This window comes from Diadema setosum, chromosome 16 (genome assembly GCF_964275005.1).
Source record: "Diadema setosum chromosome 16, eeDiaSeto1, whole genome shotgun sequence".
NCBI lineage: Eukaryota > Metazoa > Echinodermata > Echinoidea > Diadematoida > Diadematidae > Diadema > Diadema setosum.
The window spans coordinates 11,875,928-11,896,406 of NC_092700.1; the positions used below are offsets into that span (position 1 = coordinate 11,875,928).

Genomic DNA, 20,479 nt, shown 5'->3' on the forward strand with positions numbered 1-20,479 from the left:
CATAAAAATGGTTCAATGCACTATTTTTCATTTACCTTTATGGGTAACTGTTCCCCAGTAAGCTGCATGTAGAGCTTGCTCCAAAAACAGAATCTCCAAAGAAATGTTTTAACCACTTAAAATTGTGTACAGGAAATAAGTAATTGAGTGCACACTACTAAAGTATGAATGGTGATGTTAGTGAGTGTGATTATGGCAAGCCATAACTGAATGAACAAAGTCATATATTTGAGCAATCTCAGAGCAGTCATTAGTACCAGTCATTAATAAAAACGTATGCCTGCTGGGCATGTCATGGGCAAGCTGAAAGTCTGGTCACTTGATTACTCTCAGCAAATTATTTGATTAGGATCCATATCACCACTTTATATTCTCAAACAACTCATTCTCTAAAGTGTGTAAATGATTAGCATAGGAACTTTGCATGAATTCTGTGTTTGTTTGTTTGTTGTTGATTTTTTGTAATGACATTCAGTTTGATCTACTTTGCCCCATAACTGACCAGTTATTTCAAGATTCAGGGAGGCATTACTATTATTGTATCAACCTGTTTTTTGAAATCCATATGTCTAGAACTTCTATTTCCCTGTAGCACGATGTTATGTATTGAGGTGTCATGCTTGTGATAAGTTGTTAGCACATCACTTACAGCACATACAAATGATATCTTCAATGAATTTAATACTTGAATTTTCAGAACATGAAACCGGAGGTAGACCGCCTCTTTTACGGCTACTACCTGATCTGCAATGCCACCAGTCAGAAGCTGCGGTTTGGCCAGGTACACACAGACGAGTCAATTATACTCAAGAGTAACGAGGTGCACGAGTACAGCTGGCGGTCACACAAACAAGAGAAACAGGCAAGTGCTACCACAAAGCCAGAAATTTGTGCATGCATGAAACTTTCACAAATTTCTCGAGGAGCCAAGATTCGCAAAAGTAAAATGCACGCAATACTGTTTGTCCCCACAGTGCATTGAATGGTAGTGGCGATTCGCAAAAATTTCATGCTGCAAATGTTTCTGATTTTACAGTATTCTTCTCAAAGCATAGAGTAACTAGAAAAGCACTCTGAGAGCGCAGACCTCCGCCAAGCAGCTACTTTCCACCGATGATCTTGCTGTTCCCAGAGAGATTTTTCTCCTCTCCACCACTGCCATGACTGTGGAAAAGTTCTTAGGGCTCTTCCATAGAGATCAGTGATTTTCCACCCATAGGTGTACATGCTGAAAAATCGTCTGATTTCCCAATATAGAAGCCTTTGTTACGTCATAAACCCTCAGCTGCACGGCGCGCCTCGCCCTAGCAGAAACCAGAGCACGCACTTTAGTGCACGCATGCAAACCTCAAATACGCGCAGCCTGAACTCCCAAGTTCATTGACCCTACCTGCCAAAATATCAAAAATCCTTCATAAATTCCCCCAAAATTCTCAGATCACCACCAAAAGTTAATCGTTTGTTACTTGTGTCATTCTCAACCTTTCCTGCAAGTTTCATCCCAATCCATTAACTACTTTTTGAGTTATTTTGCACACGGACAAACGAACGAACACACAAACCAACGATAACAAAAACATAACCTCCTCCCTTTGCGGAGGTAACAAATCACATAACAGGTGGGCCAGGGTGAAGCTGTTGGACCTCTTGTAATTTTATACATTTGGTCTAGTCTTTTGTTTTGACTCATGTGTGACTATTTTGAAGCAAATTTACCAATGTCATTATATAAGCCTAAACTTACAAAACTTAATTCAGTATCATGTTGGACAAACACTTTATTTTTATAGCATAATGAAAGAGAACTTGACTTACTCTTTCAGAAAACAGGGGAGTGATATTACCCTTAACCTGTTGAGGACGAGTCCCGAGTATACTCGGGCAGTTGTCTACGAGAAATGCATGTGTTAGCAAAATCAGCCCGTCCTCAACGGGTCAAAACATGTCAGTAACAAGTTGAAGGATTGTATTCTTTCCATTAAGGAATGAAACTATGTGGCATTCTTTTATTATTTTTTCATATCGTTGTCCTGTAGTGATGTCACAAACTGTTCTAGTCCTCTCATGCAGTGTCTTAACTGTTTAAATTATATTATTCCTGTGTTCACTATATCCACACATATATTTGAGTATCATTCCCTTTTACATGGTCTTTTATACGAAACTCGCCCAAAACTTACTGCAGGAGCTGCACGTTTGCATGGAGGGTTGGAGAAACTTTCGCTGGTCGGAACCGTTTGGTATTGACATGGAGGAAGAGGAGACGTTGGTACGGATCCTGCATAACAAGAATGAGACAGCCACACTCTTTATCCAGGTCAGGAAGACATCAGCCATGCAGAGACAGGTGAGTCACTCACTGTGCAAAACTCAGCTTCAGCACAGGAGAGAGGATCATGTCAGGACGACATCAAAGGCAACCAATGTCTGTCTGTATGTGAATGGTCACCAAGTGTGCTGGCTGGGTTATAGGTTGTAGAGTTCCACACTGAATAACAAAAATATGATGACCTCTTTGGGAGGGGGTTACCACTAAACTGGTATATGCTAGTAGCTCAGTATTTGGAAGGCTCCTATGTCTGCTCAGAATCTAACAGGCTGTGTTGATATGTGTCAATGCTGACCATATATGTGTCAATGCTATGGAAAGAAGTAATAATGCCTTTTAAGTTCACAGCGTTAGGCCTTGGAAGAATAATAGAAATATTCAATGTACAATGTACATGCAATACTTTCCCAATTTATGTACTGTTGCAGAATGTCTTTTTTGGTATGATAATGTCTCCGCCATCAAAATGAATCAATACCCTAGAGCAATATCATATCACTTTGAGATCTTGCATCACAGTTGTTTTTTTGTTTTTATGCCTCCGCCACGAAGTGGTGCCGGAGGCATTATGTTTTCGGGTTGTCCGTCCGTCCGTCCGTCCGTCCTTCCGTCCGTCCGTAATGAATTTTGTGGACAAGGTAACTATCAAAACCTGTTGAGGTATCCTAATGAAACTTGGCATGTATGTGTATTAGGGGGTGAAGTTGTGCCTATCAACTTTTGGGTGCACATGCTCAAGGTCAAAGGTCAAAAGGTCAAGGTCAAATACATAAAAATTCACTATTTCCACCATATCTATTGAATGCCTGAAGATATTTTCTTGAAACTTAGTGTATACATGTATTACCCAATTAAGATTCTCTGGTGAAAGTTTGCGTCATGAGGTCAAAGGTCAAAGGTCAAAAGGTCAGGGTCAAATACATGAAATTTCACTATTTTCGCCATATCTATTGAATGCCTGAAGATATTTTCTTGAAACTTAGTGTATACATGTATTACCCAATTAAGATTTTCTGGTGAAAGTTTGGGTCATGAGGTCAAAGGTCAAAGGTCAAAAGGTCAAGTAAAAATATCAAAACTTCTTTTTTTTTCTCCGTGCCTTGGAAAATTGTTCAAGGTATCTTCATGGAACATAGTATATACATGTACTGAATGGAAGTGATTATCTAGAGAATGTAGGGTTCATGGGGTCAAAGGTCAAGTGCAACACTTCAAAATTTTACTATTTCCCTCATATTTATGCATTGCCAGCAGGGTTATTATTTTTTTACACTTGGTGTATGCATGTGTAACCTAATAGAAATTCTCTGGAAAGTTTTTTTTTTCTTCTTTTTTTGCCTCAAAGGTCAAAAGGTCAAAGATTAAGTGAAAGTGCTGAACTAACTTTTTCCTCCATATCTCGAAGTGGCTCAAGTTATCTTGAAACTTAGTACATATTATGCATGTTCTACCTAAAAGTGATTATCTTATGAATTTTAGGGTCAAGGGCCAGATGAAAATGGTAACAATTTACTATTCAATTCAGAAATTGCACTTTTTCTCCACACCTGTACCTTGAAAATTACTCAATGCCTAAATGTATGAATGGGTTAAAGTCAAGTTAAAGTCCTTAAATCCCTAGATACATGCTTTCCTATTCATCCAATTAAACCTAGGTCAAGGAAGGTGAACATTCAACACATTTGTGACAAACTTGTCATTTCAATATTTTGCCAATTTTGTGAAAATGTAATCACTCATTGTCCACATGTACTATCTAGACCTATTGGGAAAATCATGCATTATGGCGGAGTCATACCAGTCGCCAAAGCGACATTTCTAGTTTTTAATGTTCTAAGTGATGAGCTCTTCCAACTACAGTGTATGTTTAATCATTTGACACACATTGTGTTGGGGATTTCTTATGCCCTGTTTATTACTCTTAACCCATTGAGGACGAGTCCCGAGTATATTTGGGCAGGTGTCTATGGGAAATGCCTGTTGTAGCAAAATCAGTCCGTCCTCATCAGGTTAATGCACAACATTCCTTTTAAAAAAAGAAAAAATGTCATGCAACACACATGATTTTCCTCAGATAAATGCATACTCAATGTCTTACCTTCATGTTTGAATTTAATTGAATTGAATTAACTCGACTTGAATCATAACCTCTGCCATCCAATTCAGGTCATCTTGTCAGGACCACAGAAGTTTGCCAGCCAGCTGGCCATACCTCTAGATATCCAGATTACCAGAGCCTCTCATTCTGCACCCCGGACGGACTCCACAGAGACTTCCATCATCGCCCCCTTCTCCTCCTTACCCACTCTCACCTGTAGTGATGAGGACATCACCGGGGTCAGGGTCAAAGTTCAGGGGTCGGCCTGCGAGTGGTCCGAGCAGTTCGCCGTGAGCGGAGAGATGAGTACCAGTGAGATGGTGATCAAGGTATGTCCATGTTATTATGGGCATGGCCAACTTGGGGGTAATACAGCTACTGACCAGGACTGGCAGACAGGATGATGATGATGATGGTGATGATGATGATGATGATGATGATGATGATGATGATGATGATGATGATGATGATGATGATGATGATGAGTATGGTGATGGTGATGATGCTGATGATGATGATGGTGATGATGATGAGGATGAAGATGATGATGATAGTGATAGTGATGGTGATGATGGTGATGGTGATGATGAGGGTGATAAGGATGAGGAGGATGAATGATATGGTGATGATGAAGAGGAGGATGGTGAGGATTATGAGGATGATGAGAAGGATTAAAAAATTATAAAGAAAATCAATTCTGAAAGGGAAATCTCACATCTATATCTTGTGTGCAACCTCTCAACAATGTACTTAGTTGCAGAACAAATTTGTATCATAATATTTCTGTCTGTCTGTCTGACTGACATCGTAGCCAGGTACTCTCATGTTTGAAAACATTTTTTTTTTTTTGTTACCCCCATGCAGGTGCCATTTGAAGATGGCAGGAAGTTTTACTTCTGGTGCCAGATTTCTGCTTTTGTACATGGAGAATCTGTGCAGAGACTGGTAAGTGCACACAACATTTATTTTACTTCTGTATCTTATTGGGTAGATATTCTGAATTCTTTACTCATCATCTCCCAATTTCAGCCAATATGCATCTCGTAGTGATTGTACAAGTGTGACAGTACATAGCATATAATGTAAGCTTTGGAAGGACCATTGCCATTAACAGTTTACCTAGGTAGGACCAAATGCTCAAATTTACATATATGCCAGCTTGACATCGCATTTCTCTTGCAAAACTTCTGGCAAGTATCTTTGCACAGAACAACTGATTACTATTGTATACGTGTTTTTTTTTTTCATCTCACAACAATCAATAAGATCTTTTTTTTTTTTTTTTTTTCAAGGCTAACAGCCAAGAAGCCAGCGTTACTTTTTTTGCAGTATTTAATACTGTTTTCTGCCAAATATACCTCAGGTTTCCAGGAAAATATTGTTTTTCCCAAATTGTACAATGTATGTATATGCATGTCTATTGCAGGAAAGGTAGAAATACTTTTATTTTTTCCCCCACTAAAGATTTGCCTTGTCAGCCCTCACAAGAGTGCAATATAAAATAGTGTTAACAAGGTTGGAATCCCTGTAACAGGGCAGAGATATCTCCTTTAGTCACCTGTCATGAATTATGGAACAGAGGTTTGATTTGCAACTACCAGAGAAACTTATGACTCCCTAGGCGTGTTTTCATCAGCCCGAAGTTCAAACTAGCGGGACATTTTGCGGTCTTAGTAAATAGCCCGATACAGCGAATGTGCGTCTTCATCAGCTCGAACAGCCTGCTTCGGGAAATTAGTCCGAAAATTAACGCATGCGCACTTTGCAATATTACTCTGCCTAGCTCGCGGTTCGAAAGTGGATTTCCCCGCTCAAAATCTCCTATATCACTGTATGTACGATACTACAACCAGGGAGGTGAGCGGTACAGCATATTCTCTCCAAAGGGATATTAATAACGCTACTCTTTTGTCCAGTGAGGCATCTTATATGAAGTTAACAAATTGCAATGTTTAAATAAATCAAAAATACACACAATCTGCAAGAATCTTCAGCTAAGGAAGAAGTTTACAAAAAACAGCTAGCATGCACGGCACTGAGTTTTATTAGGGAGGTGAGAGGAATCACCTACCTGGTTTTAATGATGTCAACAACAGTAGGCCTATGATCCTGGATGAATACACCGTGCGTGGGGGTAATATACTATACACAATTGCTAGCTTGTACATGCGTTTTCCATTGCCAGCTGGCTAACCAGAAGCATGGAGGGATCGAGAAAATTTCGGGCTGATGGAGACACACCCAAAATAGCGCGCTATTTCACGAATTAGCGCTCTAGTTGACGAACTAGACCAAGATTTTGGGAGAAATTTTCCCAATCAAATAGCAAATAATCTTGACATCGGACTAGTTTGGTAACCGCAAGATAGCACGCTATTTTGAAACTTCGGGCTGATGAAGACACGCCTCCTGTGTCATGTCTTGTTCCTTTCTTTACCCCCCCCCCCCACCCTTTCCCAGGTTCTCTTCAGTCCACTGTTTACCATCCAAAGCCACCTTCCCTTCCCTCTCACCATCCACTGCCTTGCTGCCAGGGGCAACCACAGCCAGACTGTGCAGGTCAAAGGTCAAGGGTCGTATGAGCAGCTCTATCAGATTCCTCCCATGGCGTGGTACAACCTCCGGTTTGCGTCAGGGTGAGAAAGATTATGTGGTAGTTCTGACAAAAATGTTTATGTATCTGTTCTCACAAACCATAACAAAAAAGACAGTGCTCTTATACATGATGGGGAATTAATACTTTTTAAAAACATTCATCATAATTATGTTAATATCATGAGATAGAGAGTTTATTTGTGATCAAAAGTTGGTTTTCAGTGCCAAGACTTAATAATAATGACATATATTGGAATCTTCCAATACAGACAAACCTGTCTATAGCGACCACAGGAGCTCCTACAGACAGGGTCCTTGACATGACTTTTCTCGAGGATGTGGGGGGGGGGGGGGCGAAGGATTTGTTTAGTGGCTGCATATAGCAGGTGGTCATTTTAACAGGCAGGCAGGTTTGACTGTATATTTCATGGAATTACCTCTTCCATGATCCCCGAAACCATTTCATGAAATTTATAAAACTATTGCAACTGCCATTCACAAACTTTAAAAGCATAATTACTTTTAAATACCAATTTTGACAAGCTGCTTCCAGCTACCGTAAATTTGTGTGCTCAAAATTGCATTGTTCCATTGTGAATTCTGTGAACAACAATCTCCACCAAATGGTATTCTTCCAGCAATGCCAGGTTATACATACTTTGAATTTAGTTCTTTCATTTACAGTATTTGTGTCATATTTTCATGTGCATGCCTAAATGTAACTAAAGTGAAAAATTTGTTGTCATTGTGTGGAGTCTGCACTTGTGAGAATGAGTACAAAAAAGCTATGTAGGTTAGCATACATGTACACAAATATTTATACAATTGTTGGCTGTTCCAACTTCCATGGTAATTTTGATCATTATCGTACACTTCAATGTGAGACTTGTCAGGAGCATACCATTATATATGTGTTTGTGATAGCAATCAAGTCTTCCAAGTTTGTTAGTAGATATGATTTTGAATTCTCTGACCAGGATGGAATCCACTAGCACCCAACCAGCTGTGTGTGTCTCCACAGAGATGTTCCCCAGCATCACCCAACAGAAAGAGGAAAGTGTGGGACTAAGGGCTGTTTCCTTTTCTGATGATGATGATGACCTGTCGTCCTTTTGGCCGTACAATCACCCTGATTACACTTGGTGTGTATTTTTCATTCCTTTTCAAAATCTGCACTCAAAGAATGGTGCTAATTGCTAATATTTTGAATTTTCAGAAAGTAAAGTTTATAATGACATGATTGTAATGAGGGACATGTCTTATTTTATCATATTAGTAACATAACATAATCAAGGGTAAACCCTAACTGCGACCAGCCCCAACGCGTAGCGTAATGGGGCTGCGCACTGTAGCATTCAGGATTATGACAGGGGTAGTATTGCGGATAAATGTCAACTTAAAATCGAAAAATTTCTTCAATTTGAAGACTTACAGGTGAAGTTGAAGTGTTGACAACAGGTAACGTGCAACGTTTGGTTTTGCCAATAGTCCCTTTCTGTTCGAATTGATGACTTAATGTGACTTGGTCGAGAGGAACCTGGGAGAACGACATCTTATCCTGAGAGAGCTACACTGAATTGACGGCCAGCGCATGCGCACAAATTTCAAATTCATTGACTAGATAGGATGTTCTCCCAGGTTCCTCTCGACCGAGTCACATTAAGTCATCAATTCGAACAGAAAAGGACTATTGGCAGGACTAAACGTTGCACGTTACCTGTTGTCAACACTTCAACTTCACCTGTAAGTCTTCAGCTTGAAGAAATTTTTCGATTTTAAGTTGATATTTATCCGCAATACTACCCCTGTCATGATCCTGAATGCTACAGTGCGCAGCCCCATTACGCTACGCGTTGGGGCTGGTCGCAGTTAGGGTAAACCCAGTCAGTGTAATGCTGTGTTGAGATTGTTCGTTGTCATTCTATTTATTTATAACAACAGCTTTGTAGCATCGATAAATGTGTTAACAGTGCCATATTCGTAGATATATCATTGTTAAGTTATATGAATGTTGTGATTCTGTAGTAAATTTTGTGATAGGAATTGACATATTTTTAGAATCAAGAGTAGTGGATGAATGACATGCCTTGCACTTTTTTTGCAGCTCCAAGCACCACTCTACAACTCTCCACCACATGGATTTTATACCTTGTGCTGAAACACCTGGACTCCCCCAAACCAGTCTTCAAGTGGGGATGGTCCAGCACAGACCCAGCGTCAATACCATACGCATAGAGGTTATGCCCTGGTGTCTGTTTGTGAATGAGTGTCAGATGGACGTCACCATTCTAGAGGAGGGGGGAGAAACTGTCAGGGTGGAAGGAGGGACCACAGTGGCACCACCAAAATACACAGTGAGTAAGCCCTTGACCATTGATATATCTGAACAAGTCATTGGTTTGATTGGTCAAATGTAAGAGCTGGTTAGCACTTGAAAAGAGTAGATACATTATTAGTACAATTGTGGTTCAGATGGCACTCTAAATTTATGTAATTGAATGAATGTAATGAATCACAAAAAGTTACAACGGAAAACTGTAATTTGTTGGAAATGATGCTTAACAGATTTGCATCTGCCAAACAGTATACAAATTACTAAAACTACACAAAATCTGTAAGATTACATAGTGAAGATGCTTAGTGTTGTGCTTAGATGTTAATTTTGACAGTATTCCGTGTGCACTTGTAGAATGACTTCATTTTGATTGCGTTCTGCTTCACTTAAATGTATCTGCCAGGGAAAGATTTCTTTGACATTGTCATCCAAGAATGAGGAATATGTCAGCAGTGATCTTATGCAGCTTGTTGAGGAGATGGACACCCCTCCTAAAAAGAATGAATCAGCCCAAAGCATGCAGCTGAAGCCTGAAGACTATAGGACCATGGAACTTGTCAGCAGGGGGTCACAGCATGGCATGCGGAAGGTGAATTGATTTGTATTAGTGATAAATCATTAATGTCAAGCCAATATGCTGCACCCCCATTGTAATGAAGTCCACAGGACGGGCAGTTTTTTTTTTTTGTATCGAAGTTTTGTCACAGCCGAACAGTAAAGTACATGAAGATACTTATATAGGTAATAATTTTTGGACCTGAATTCTAACTTTTTTGTACAAAAATTTCATTATAACCTCATTCATTATAATTGTAGTGCACTGTATTCCCACGCAATATACCATCAATGTGAACAATGTTTTCCCTGACTTTCATTTTCATGATAGTATCAAAGCTACTTGTTAACCTTCTACTTTACTGTTGAACATAGATGTTTTGAAATCAGTGCATGTCATGATTATTCATTTAAACAGCATACATTATGCATGAGAAAGACTAAATAAGCAAACCTTGTAATACATTGTATAGTGACATGTAGAAAGATGGGGGGGGGGGGAGGGATAAGAAAATTTGCATGATTTATGGGAATATCTGTGTTGTTTTTTTTTTTGTCAAATTATGATGCTGAATGTGAAAAGAATAATGATATCACTTTGTTTGATGAATCTTCATGTACAATATTTTCTTCATGGACAGAAATAATTGTTTCTTATATCACAAGAACCTATTACTAGTAACTTTTAAAAACTGTGCTTCACATACAAAAATCCAGCAAAAATGTACATTTCTAATACTTGCTTACATTTTTGCTGGGTTAAATAGAGTTTATAAGATAATCAGGTATAATCAGTAGTTGTAAAACGAGTTTCCGAGATTTTCATCTCTTGTTTTCTCTTTTTCAGACTGTCCATGTCACCATCTGTTCTACAGTGAAACACAACACCAGGATCATCACTGTTAAACCACGATTCGTCTTCACCAACAAGTCCAATCAAGATGTGCTTGTGAGGGCAGTGAACCTGAAATCCAAAGAGAAGGTGGCTGTAATGATATCGTGACATCTCATTTCTCCCCGACCTGTGTAGACAGAAGACTGTATTTTAGTTAGCAAGTCGAGTTAGTGGTATTTTACTTGTATTGCAAATTTGTAATTGCTTCTTCACATATGCATAGATTAGTAAAGTGATATTTTACCTAATGCAAAGATTAACCTTGCATGGAAATGGTGAAACAAAATTATCAAGTGGTCTAAGTGTAAGTAAATTTTGACAATGTTTAAAAAGCCACAACCATTTAATTGTGCATAGTTTGTTTTGTTTGTTTGTTCATTTCCATCTGAGAAGATGGCTGGATAGCCCATATTCAGCTACGTTACGCTGGTCTTCCATGGGGTCCAGTTGGATGTGAGGTGGGTCCACTTCACCGGGTTAGACACCCTGCTCTTTGTGATGAATGAATGAAGCGGGATCATTTACGTGCATGAGCTGTGACTCTCTCATACACTTGACCTCCATTTTATGTCCTATCCGAGGGACAGAGTGTTTTGCCTCTTGCTAGAAGGGACGGTATGTTTACACACAACATTGCTCAGTCCAGACTCGGGTTCGAACCCGGGTCCTTAGGATCGTGAGGCAGACGCGCTACCGACTGAGCCAACTCACCTAGATCATTTGATATAGCTTTTAATCCTCCATTTTAAAGTAGTCCTTTCAGTCACATGCTTTTAATTTTGCTTACCAAGTATCTAATCCTTCCCGACTGTTATGTGTAAGCAGTATCCAGCCAGTAGGTTGCTACTAGATTTATCCATACCCAAAGGACAAACTTCTTAACCCTAATCAGGCTGGGCTTTTTTGGCTATGCTAAAACCGGAGGGGGGCAGATTCTGCCGCCCCCCCCCCCCTCGAGATCTCGGCCATCGGTGGTGCGATCACTACGAAATTTGGCATGCGTGACACCCACGTCATGATCTACAAGATTGTGTCAGAAGATGTTTTTGAAACAATGAAATTTCTAATTTTTATTAATTAATTATGCAAATTAAGCTCAAGATCATATTTTAGCCTAATTAAAAACATTGAGAGTCTACTTTTTGGTCTGTAAATCTGTTTTAGCATATTCAACAATTGTACATCACAAAAACTTCCAAAAGTCATTTCAATTCTTATGTATTTTATTGTTTTCAGAATTTCTTATGTATTTCTTTGCCTTTCAACTTGTGTTTTTTCTTTGTTTTTTATTGGAAATTGTCACTGACCACTTTTCTACCATAATTAGCATAAAATTAATTAATGAAAGTGATTAATTGTAAGAATCAGGTTTTTATGACTTTCATAACAGAGCACTGTTTTCCATAGGAAATGTACACAAAATCACAAAATTGTGCCGTTTTGGGGCGACATGCCATTACAAAAATGGGCGTGGCTTCGAAAAAGTATGCGCGGATGTTTCAAATTTGGTCTCAAAAGTTGCGCGAGACTTAACCCTAAAAGGGCCGTTTCGCGCTATAATTCTGTTACGCGAGAAGGCCTCGTCGCGAGGCTTCTTGACTTTGTTTGTTCAAGTCTCGCGCAACTTTTGAGACCAAATTTGCGACGTCCGCGCGTACTTTTGCGAAGCCACGCCCATTTTTGTAACGGAATGTCGCCCCAAAACGGGCACAATTTTGTGATTTTGTGTACATTTCCTATGGAAAACAGTGCTCTGTCGTGAAAGTCATAAAAACCTGATTATTTTTACAATTAATCACTTTCATTGATTAGTTTTGTGCTAATTATGGTAGAAAAGTGGTCAGTGACAATTTCCAATGAAAAACAAAGAAAAAACAAAAGTTGAAAAACAAGGAAATACATAAGAAATTCTGAAAACAATACAATACATAAGAATTGAAATGAATTTTGGAAGTTTTTGTGATGTACAATCGTTGAATATGCTGCAACAGATTTACAGACCAAAAATTAGACTCTCAATGCTTTTAATTAGGCTAAAATATGATCTTGAGCTTAATTTGCATAATTAATTAATTAGAATTAGAAATTGATTGTTTCAAAAAATCTTATGACACAATCTTGTAGATTATGACGCAGGTCTCACGCATGCAAAATTTCATCGCGATCGCGCCACCGATGGCCGAGATCTCAGGGGGGGGGGCGGAATCCATCCCCCCCCCCCCGGCCTGAGCATAGCCAAAAAAGCCCGGCCCCTTTAGGGTTAAAGGAAGAAAGTCAAGAAGCCTCGTGACGAGGCCTTCTCGCGTTACAGAATTATAGCACGAAACGTCGAGGGGGGCGTATTCTGCCCCCCGGCCCTGTTAGGGTTAAGATACAGATCCAAAACAATGCACGGTACCTGTATTTTGAGGTAACGTTGTAATCTTTACCTTGTTCTCTAATAGGTTTGATAGTTTGACCTGCATGTTTATTTCACACTCTCTTCTCTTTTTTTTTCCCTTTAGACATCAATCCAAGTGAAGTCACTGGAGACCATAGCCCTTGGAGCTAAATCAAGTCACAGCTCAGAACACACCCCTCTTCTCCAGTGGGACAGTCCAATGTGTAATCAACCAATGGGATCCTTCCATTATATGGCAGTGGCACTCTCTGACCAATCAGCAATGGGCAATGAATGGAGTGCCTGGGCAGAGATCAATGATGGTCTTCCCAGAACCCCTCTTCCAATACCAGTAAGTTTCGTCTCTTTGATATTGTCATCTTTCAAGTGAGCATGTTTCAAAGAAATCCATGTTTAATTTCTTGCTGAAGGGCCATAAAGAACTAACAGACATTCACAACATGTACATGTAAGATAGGATTCATTTGGAGAACTTTGAGGAGAAGTCTATCTTTACAGTGAAATTAATTTGAAATATGAATGGGTTTTAAAAAAAGCTACAACTTCAACTTTCACATATTTACATGTAACGAGTAGTGGCGATCATTTTTTTTTTTTTTATCATTCCTAAAAATCATTGTTTCAAACATTCTTCAGTAGTCCATCATCAGATAGAACAAGATAAAACCTTTCCAGTGATTCCCCCATCATAACATAGCAAGGAATGTTTGTGCAGTTATGATTAAAAGTATCCCATATTTTTTTTCTCTTTTTTTTTTCCAGCAGTTTTAGTGGCAAATATCTCAACTTACCAAAAATGGAGTTAACTCGTTTTGCAGTCAAACTCTTCATATGTATGTTCAATTGTTTTCATCGGAAATGTGTGTAGGTTAGTAGGCCTACAAAGACATTCCAGTCCAGAGACATCGTGACCGTCCCCATGGTTGTCATGGTCTATCAATATGAGGGCGTGACCTATGTCACCGTTGACGATGACCCTTCACCCAAGATGCTAGTCATCAACAAGTGTGCCTTTCCCGTCCATGTTGCTCAGTCACCAGAAAGTGCCTTGCCAGAAAGTAAGTCAGAGTTTCGTTTGCCATAAGCAAGATGTGAATTGATCCATGTGAACCTTACACCCTCATGTCCACCTCTCTTTCTCCAAAGCCATCTGCAGTTGTCCATACATTCTTTGTGTGTGTTAAATTAAAATGTCTGTGCTTGAAGATGTACACGTCCATGTGAGCGATAAATTATATAAAAATGTTTCTTTACCTTGCTGATATCACCCCTGTGGTACCTTACAATACCCAATCATAGCATAAAATTTTCTACTCCCATCGGTGATTAGAGGTTATAATTGCAGAAAGTATCTAGGTGTCAGAGGGCTGATAGATGCCGTGCCATGTATCCCAGAAATAAGACATCAGGCAAATTTCGCTGATGTCTCGTGATAAGTACCATGATGTCTGTCTTGTTAAAAGGTTGTAAAAAAAAACTTGCCTGTCATATGAAGTAATAAGCCAGTTCGGGGTTAGCTCATGGGCACATCGGTACAAATGACCTTTCTTCTTTCTCAGTTAATTAGGCACTCCACGAGTTTTCAAGCGAGAGAAGGTATTTCAGCTTACCCGACGTAACAATTTATGGAATTCATCAGTCAAGTTCAAACAAAGAATGAACTTGCGTAGACCAGGTGACCAGAATGATCCATCAATTAGCACTTTGGAAAGCATCCATTTCATTATTTTACATTGAATGTATGAACAATCTTTTTCTGTTGATATTGTCAAATACCACTTTTGCTGTCAGGTGGATGTGCTGGCAAGCACCACTCATAATGATCACTTGAATAATCATTACATCACAGATGCTTATCTCAGTGAATAAAAAACCAACATGCTCTGCAGATACAGATGACCTTTTTCTGCTCATGCTCAAAGTGGAACCCCGAACTGGCTTATTGTTATCTCCTTACAAATCATGATATTTCATGTTGATATAATACTCTCTTATCACAGAATAGGTATTGTCATAGATTTAATTGAGACAAAATACATGTTTGATATTTCATGTAACAATTTCCAGATGCTCTGGAGATTGAGGAAGAGAGAGGGCCCCTCCCCAAAGTGCCTGTCGTTCCTCCTGGAGAAGTGGTTCACTTCGTTACCAACCCGAGTGGCCAAACAAAGCAGACCAATGTCTACAAGTTCCACTTTGCTTTGGCGGCACCTCCCGGGTCCGTCTCCATTCCGTTGCCCCAGAACCTCTCAGATGGTACGCAGATGGAGGGCCACCAGTGGAGCGAGGCCATAGACATCATAGACTCGTGTAACCCCACCCGGTCGGAAATCGTTGCCATGCCAACGGGAGGATACCTCCTGGTTGCCAGTGAGTGTGTGGGAACGTTGATCCATGTCTTCTTGGATTCCCTCAACTCCAAAGATGACGAGGAGGAGGGCTGCAAGGACGACACGCCGCAGATCAGTCAGTCCATCAGCACCACCAACCTGGTCGTCATAGTGATGAATGACCTCTCCCACGGAAAAGAGGTTCAGGAGATACTGCGGGTGACAGCTGATGGTGTCAGCTTCATCGTTGTTGCCAGGGAAGACTTAAGGCGGAGGAAGGCCTTGCACTCAGTTCACCTTGTCCAGCTTACTGTCAACAGTTTGCAGATTGACAACCAGAGTCACGGGAGTGGTGGCTACGACTTCCCCGTCATCTTCAGAGGTCTGGAGAGGACTGAAGATAATGGCCTGCCAGAAATCAATCCCAACCATCACCTGACACTGGAGCGTTGGTACAACTTCGTCTACTGCGAGGCCCAGGAGAACCGTGAGACCAGCTTCCTCTCCCTGCACGTGTTCGTCGAGAGCAGTGAGGGCTTCGGGGACCAGCTGCGGAATGCGGAGATTGCCCTCAATGACATGGAGGTCTTCATCGAGGATCAGCTCCTGCTCAACGTGAAGGACCTCCTGAAGACATACAGCCCTGGACTGGTGGTGACCAGACCCCCATCAGCCAGGACAGGGGTACCATCCATGGTGGATGCTGCCATGTGCGCACTAAGAAGCCCCATTGGCCTCCAGCAGCTTGCCATACTCCCCATCACTCTCACAGCTAGTGTCCATGCCTCTGTCAAGATGTTCATCTCCCTGGACCAAACTAAGCTGCGGTTCCAGTGCTACGAGACTGGTCCCATTTATGCCACCCATCGGCAGCTTGGGCAGGCCCTCACCGTACACTACACATCAGGGGCGCTATTCAAAGCAGGTAATTGTAGTGCATCATGTAATGCAGACATAATATGTTCCTTTCATCAGGGTTTATATGATTAGGTGGACTTGTATGTGATGTTTAACTAGTTTTCTCATGCATCACCCAAGCAGGAGTAAGTATTTTGCTGCAATGTGATACATGCAGGGGGTATCCTTCTTTTGATTATGATACAGTGGTTACTGCAGTTGCTGTGGTAATAGCTGAAAAGCCACCAATCAGCTGTGAACATATTTATGTTGTTGCTGCCAACAACAGACAACATCTGATCATCAGATGAACTAGTGAGTGTTCTTTCCTGTGAATGAAATATTCTCATAAACTTCACATATCTGCCAAGTCTTGACAGTGTGAGAAGATGTGTAGATATGTGCAGATGTCATTACCGATACTCAACAATATAGATCAGGACAAGTTGCATTTAGCACTGATGTGTAGATTCAGTATGATGTATTTGGTATTGATATGTGATGTTTCTGAACAACATTCAGTTAAGGTTACAATACGGTATGCATCAGTCTGTCACATTGGGTAGGGGAGATAGCACCAAGTGGGTTTTGGAGAAGTTGTCCACACTTTGCCAATGAGAATGTTCAGATGTGTGTGGTGAGAAAAAATGCCCAAACCGCTTTTTGGTAACAGTCCTTATATCATAAGTTGCATTCAGTTTTGTATAGAAATAGTAGTGGGCCACTGGTACTTCCTGAAGGATCCCTACAAATAATGATGTTCATTTCTGTGTGCATGTTGTAATGTCATAATGCGTGAACAATGTTGAAAATAAATGACTGATTTCAGGGTGATCCTCTGGTATATGAGGTTCTCATTTTGTGGACTGTTGCCTTTACACTCATCTGCCTTTTGTCATTCTGTCCCATCAAACAGGTTGGGCCATTGGCTCCCTGGACCTCATCGGCAATCCTGCGGGTTTTCTTCGCAGCGTGCGTACCGGTCTCTTTGACACGGTCTATCTGCCATACGAGGGCCTGACCAGAGGCCCAGCAGCATTCGTCTCGGGTGTGGCATCTGGGATGTCTTCTCTCGTCCGCCACTTATCAGCAGGTGTGGATGGTTGCCTAGAAACGATACCGTGAACTCACCCACACGAAAATGTGTGGATCTAGGTGTAGCCGGCAAGAAAGACATTTTGTGCTTCTGATGTTTTTGTGTTTTGTTATGTTCTTTCAAGCTGTCACAGAAATATCCTGGCGTACTTTCTTTCTTGAAGTTATTGTTGCCAGTTAGCTGATTACTCAACAGCATGAATGTATCATGCAATGTTCTTGAAATATTTCTTTAAGGAAGGGAAATTCTACCACCTTATGACATTGAATTTGCAATAAAACTAGGATCTTTATCAGTGACATCTGATGATGATTCAAAGTCCTATGAAATTACAGCAGATCACAATCACCATCAGTGACTTGATTGCCCTTTTATCTCCATATATCAAGTACATGAGTCTTCAAGTCTAGTACCCTTGTGACACACAGATTAATATGCTTGTGTTCACTTTTTTTTTGTCTTGATTGTTTCTTCCCTGAAGCATGACATATACAGATTTTACCTCAGCTTTGAAATGTATCTTGTGTCTTTAGACACAACCAGTTTGATCTGTCTGCACCATGACAAAGGTATCTGGTATGATACCAATAGATCTCAAAGTGATACACACAGAGTCTTCTGTTGATAAACTACAGACAGGCAACACTTCCCAGGAAGTGTATTAATTGCAGCTTGCTTGCACTGAGAGAAGTTTATAGCATGACTCTTCAGAACATTGTATCTTGTGATCAGTTCAGACATCGCACATGGTATCATTGTGCAAACAATTGAGTTGCGAGGAGTGTCTTGTGTGACAGTTCTGCACAGTTAGGTGACCTGAATACTCATTCACCATTGGCTACATTCTGGTGAAAAGTTATCAAATGATTTACAAATGTCTGCACTCTTGGAGTATTTCAAGTGTCATTTCTGGTTCACGTTTCACCATTTCCAACTAGGCACGCTGACTTCCATCACCAAGTTTGCATCCAGCGTTTCCCGAAATTTGGACCGGCTGTCGCTGGACGCAGACCACGTGGCGCGGCGGGAGGAAGAGAGGAGACACATCCCAGATCGAATGTCGTCAGGAATCGTCCAAGGATTGAGCAGCTTTGGGATCAGTCTTCTTGGTATGCCATGCAGGCCCTTCTATTTGCCTCCCCCCCCCCTCAAACTGCCATCCTATGCCAACTTACTCTGATGCATTATTTGCATAGGACTTGACCCTTTCTGAGCCAGAGACGTTTGTCAGTGTATACAACACTAAAGGCGCGGTCAGACTGGCAAAAGATTGAGAAGTTTAGGATCGCGATCTTTAAGATCTCGAAGTTTTGCCAGTGTGACTGCAATTTCCTGCGAAACTTCCCGCGAAACTTCTCGATCTGTTTGCGGGCGGTGTCTCCAAAGAGCAAGGCCTCTGTCATGTACAGATGTGCATTGTTACATCACAATCACTAGCCATCGGACGGCACACTCTTGCGCGTGTGCCAATGGCCCAAACTTCGCGATCTTAAACTTCTCGATCTTTTGCCAGTCTGACCGCGCCTTAAGAGGTTTTCTGTGCCAGTTTGCACTCTAAGCACACAAATTTCAGCACTACGTTCTCCTTCCTCACATGCAAGTGAGGAATGAAGGTGATTACATTCGATAGATAATTAAGAGTTAATATGAAATTATCATCAATTCAACACTCCCATTCTCAGGGCCATTACAATCCCTAAAATTGTCACGTCTTTAAATCTCCCCTTCCATTGATAAAGTTCTTGAAATCGTTCAATTTCTGAGAGCCGCTTTGTTTAACCCTTCTTTCTTAGAGCCTTTATTTGAACTATGTCATGGAGATACTCATTTTTTATGCCTTATATTAGGATTGTTACAATTTGTACAAATCAACATGAGCTAAGTTTCATCAGGTTGAATTTGATTACTTGTATTTAGTGTCAGATTTGTGAGCTCAATCACATTTTGCCACCTGACATCCATCAATCACCTGACACCAATCACATGACATCAATCACCTAACTTGCATCTCTTTTCTCTCCTAGGTGCCATTGCTGGCATCGCTGACCAGCCACTGAGAAGCCTTCAGGACATGTCTGACCACGCAACGACGAGCTCCCCGGGCCAGAGGGCGCGGGGAATCATCTCGGGCGTGGGCAAGGGGCTGGTAGGGGCGGTGGTCAAGCCCCTTGGAGGGGCAGCCGAACTGGTAGCCCAGACGGGACAAGGTAGGTAACCCATTCATTGCTCCAGGGGTGCGTGGGTAGGACATCACTGTGGTCTTATATACAGAGCATGATGGTAAAGGAGTTCTTGGTATTGCCAATACCTAGGTGCCGTGCACAGAGCAGCATTTAGATGCATTATGGGATTGCTCAGGGGACAAACTTGGACCGGTTTTGGCTGCATATGCACTCAGGTCATGTTCTGTCTTTATCCAGGGGTATTTTTCGTTGAAGATTTCTTCACTTTCCATCATGTGACCAGCACATTGAAGCCTTGCAGTAGTGAACCATGACTCTAGTGCTCGCAAATCAGTAGAATTTAGAAACTTTCAACTCTATTAAAGCTGAATTATAACCAAGAAAAAAGGAGCAACAATAGAAAAGCAGACAAATAACTCCGTTGAATTGTATGGGAACTGGGACTCACGGGATATAATCGGAAAGCGACAGTGGCACCGAGGAATCCCACAGTGCATCTGTGACAGGGCTCTTCAGCGTGCGCAGAAGTTTTCTGCGCATTGGCGATACCGAAAATTCCATGCTCATGTCCTTGATTTATGGAGATAAAAAGCAATCAAGTCACTGATGGCAATCAACATGCTGAAGCTGCAATGTATTTAGTATGTGTAATGATTAGTCAGGGAGATTATAAGCTTCCATTATCGTTGTATTGTTGGTAGTGTTCTTTCCAAATGTATGGTAGCCATATGTTTTGAATATGTGAAGAAGTATACACAAATCCTC

At 40.9% G+C, this 20,479-nt stretch overlaps 1 protein-coding gene across 1 annotated transcript in view; it reads left to right on the forward strand.

The window, feature by feature from the left end:
• LOC140239563 (intermembrane lipid transfer protein VPS13B-like) overlaps positions 1–20,479 on the forward strand; it is a 63,237-nt gene that overhangs the window by 34,015 nt on the left and 8,743 nt on the right. The window contains exons 33-47 of the mRNA XM_072319395.1: positions 698–862; positions 2,186–2,347; positions 4,496–4,756; positions 5,292–5,372; positions 6,888–7,063; positions 8,000–8,164; positions 9,127–9,376; positions 9,761–9,946; positions 10,760–10,894; positions 13,312–13,539; positions 14,077–14,266; positions 15,276–16,463; positions 17,352–17,528; positions 18,470–18,640; positions 19,556–19,738. Coding sequence (XP_072175496.1) covers positions 698–862; positions 2,186–2,347; positions 4,496–4,756; positions 5,292–5,372; positions 6,888–7,063; positions 8,000–8,164; positions 9,127–9,376; positions 9,761–9,946; positions 10,760–10,894; positions 13,312–13,539; positions 14,077–14,266; positions 15,276–16,463; positions 17,352–17,528; positions 18,470–18,640; positions 19,556–19,738 — 3,718 coding nt within the window. The remainder of the gene's footprint in view (positions 1–697; positions 863–2,185; positions 2,348–4,495; positions 4,757–5,291; positions 5,373–6,887; positions 7,064–7,999; positions 8,165–9,126; positions 9,377–9,760; positions 9,947–10,759; positions 10,895–13,311; positions 13,540–14,076; positions 14,267–15,275; positions 16,464–17,351; positions 17,529–18,469; positions 18,641–19,555; positions 19,739–20,479) is intronic.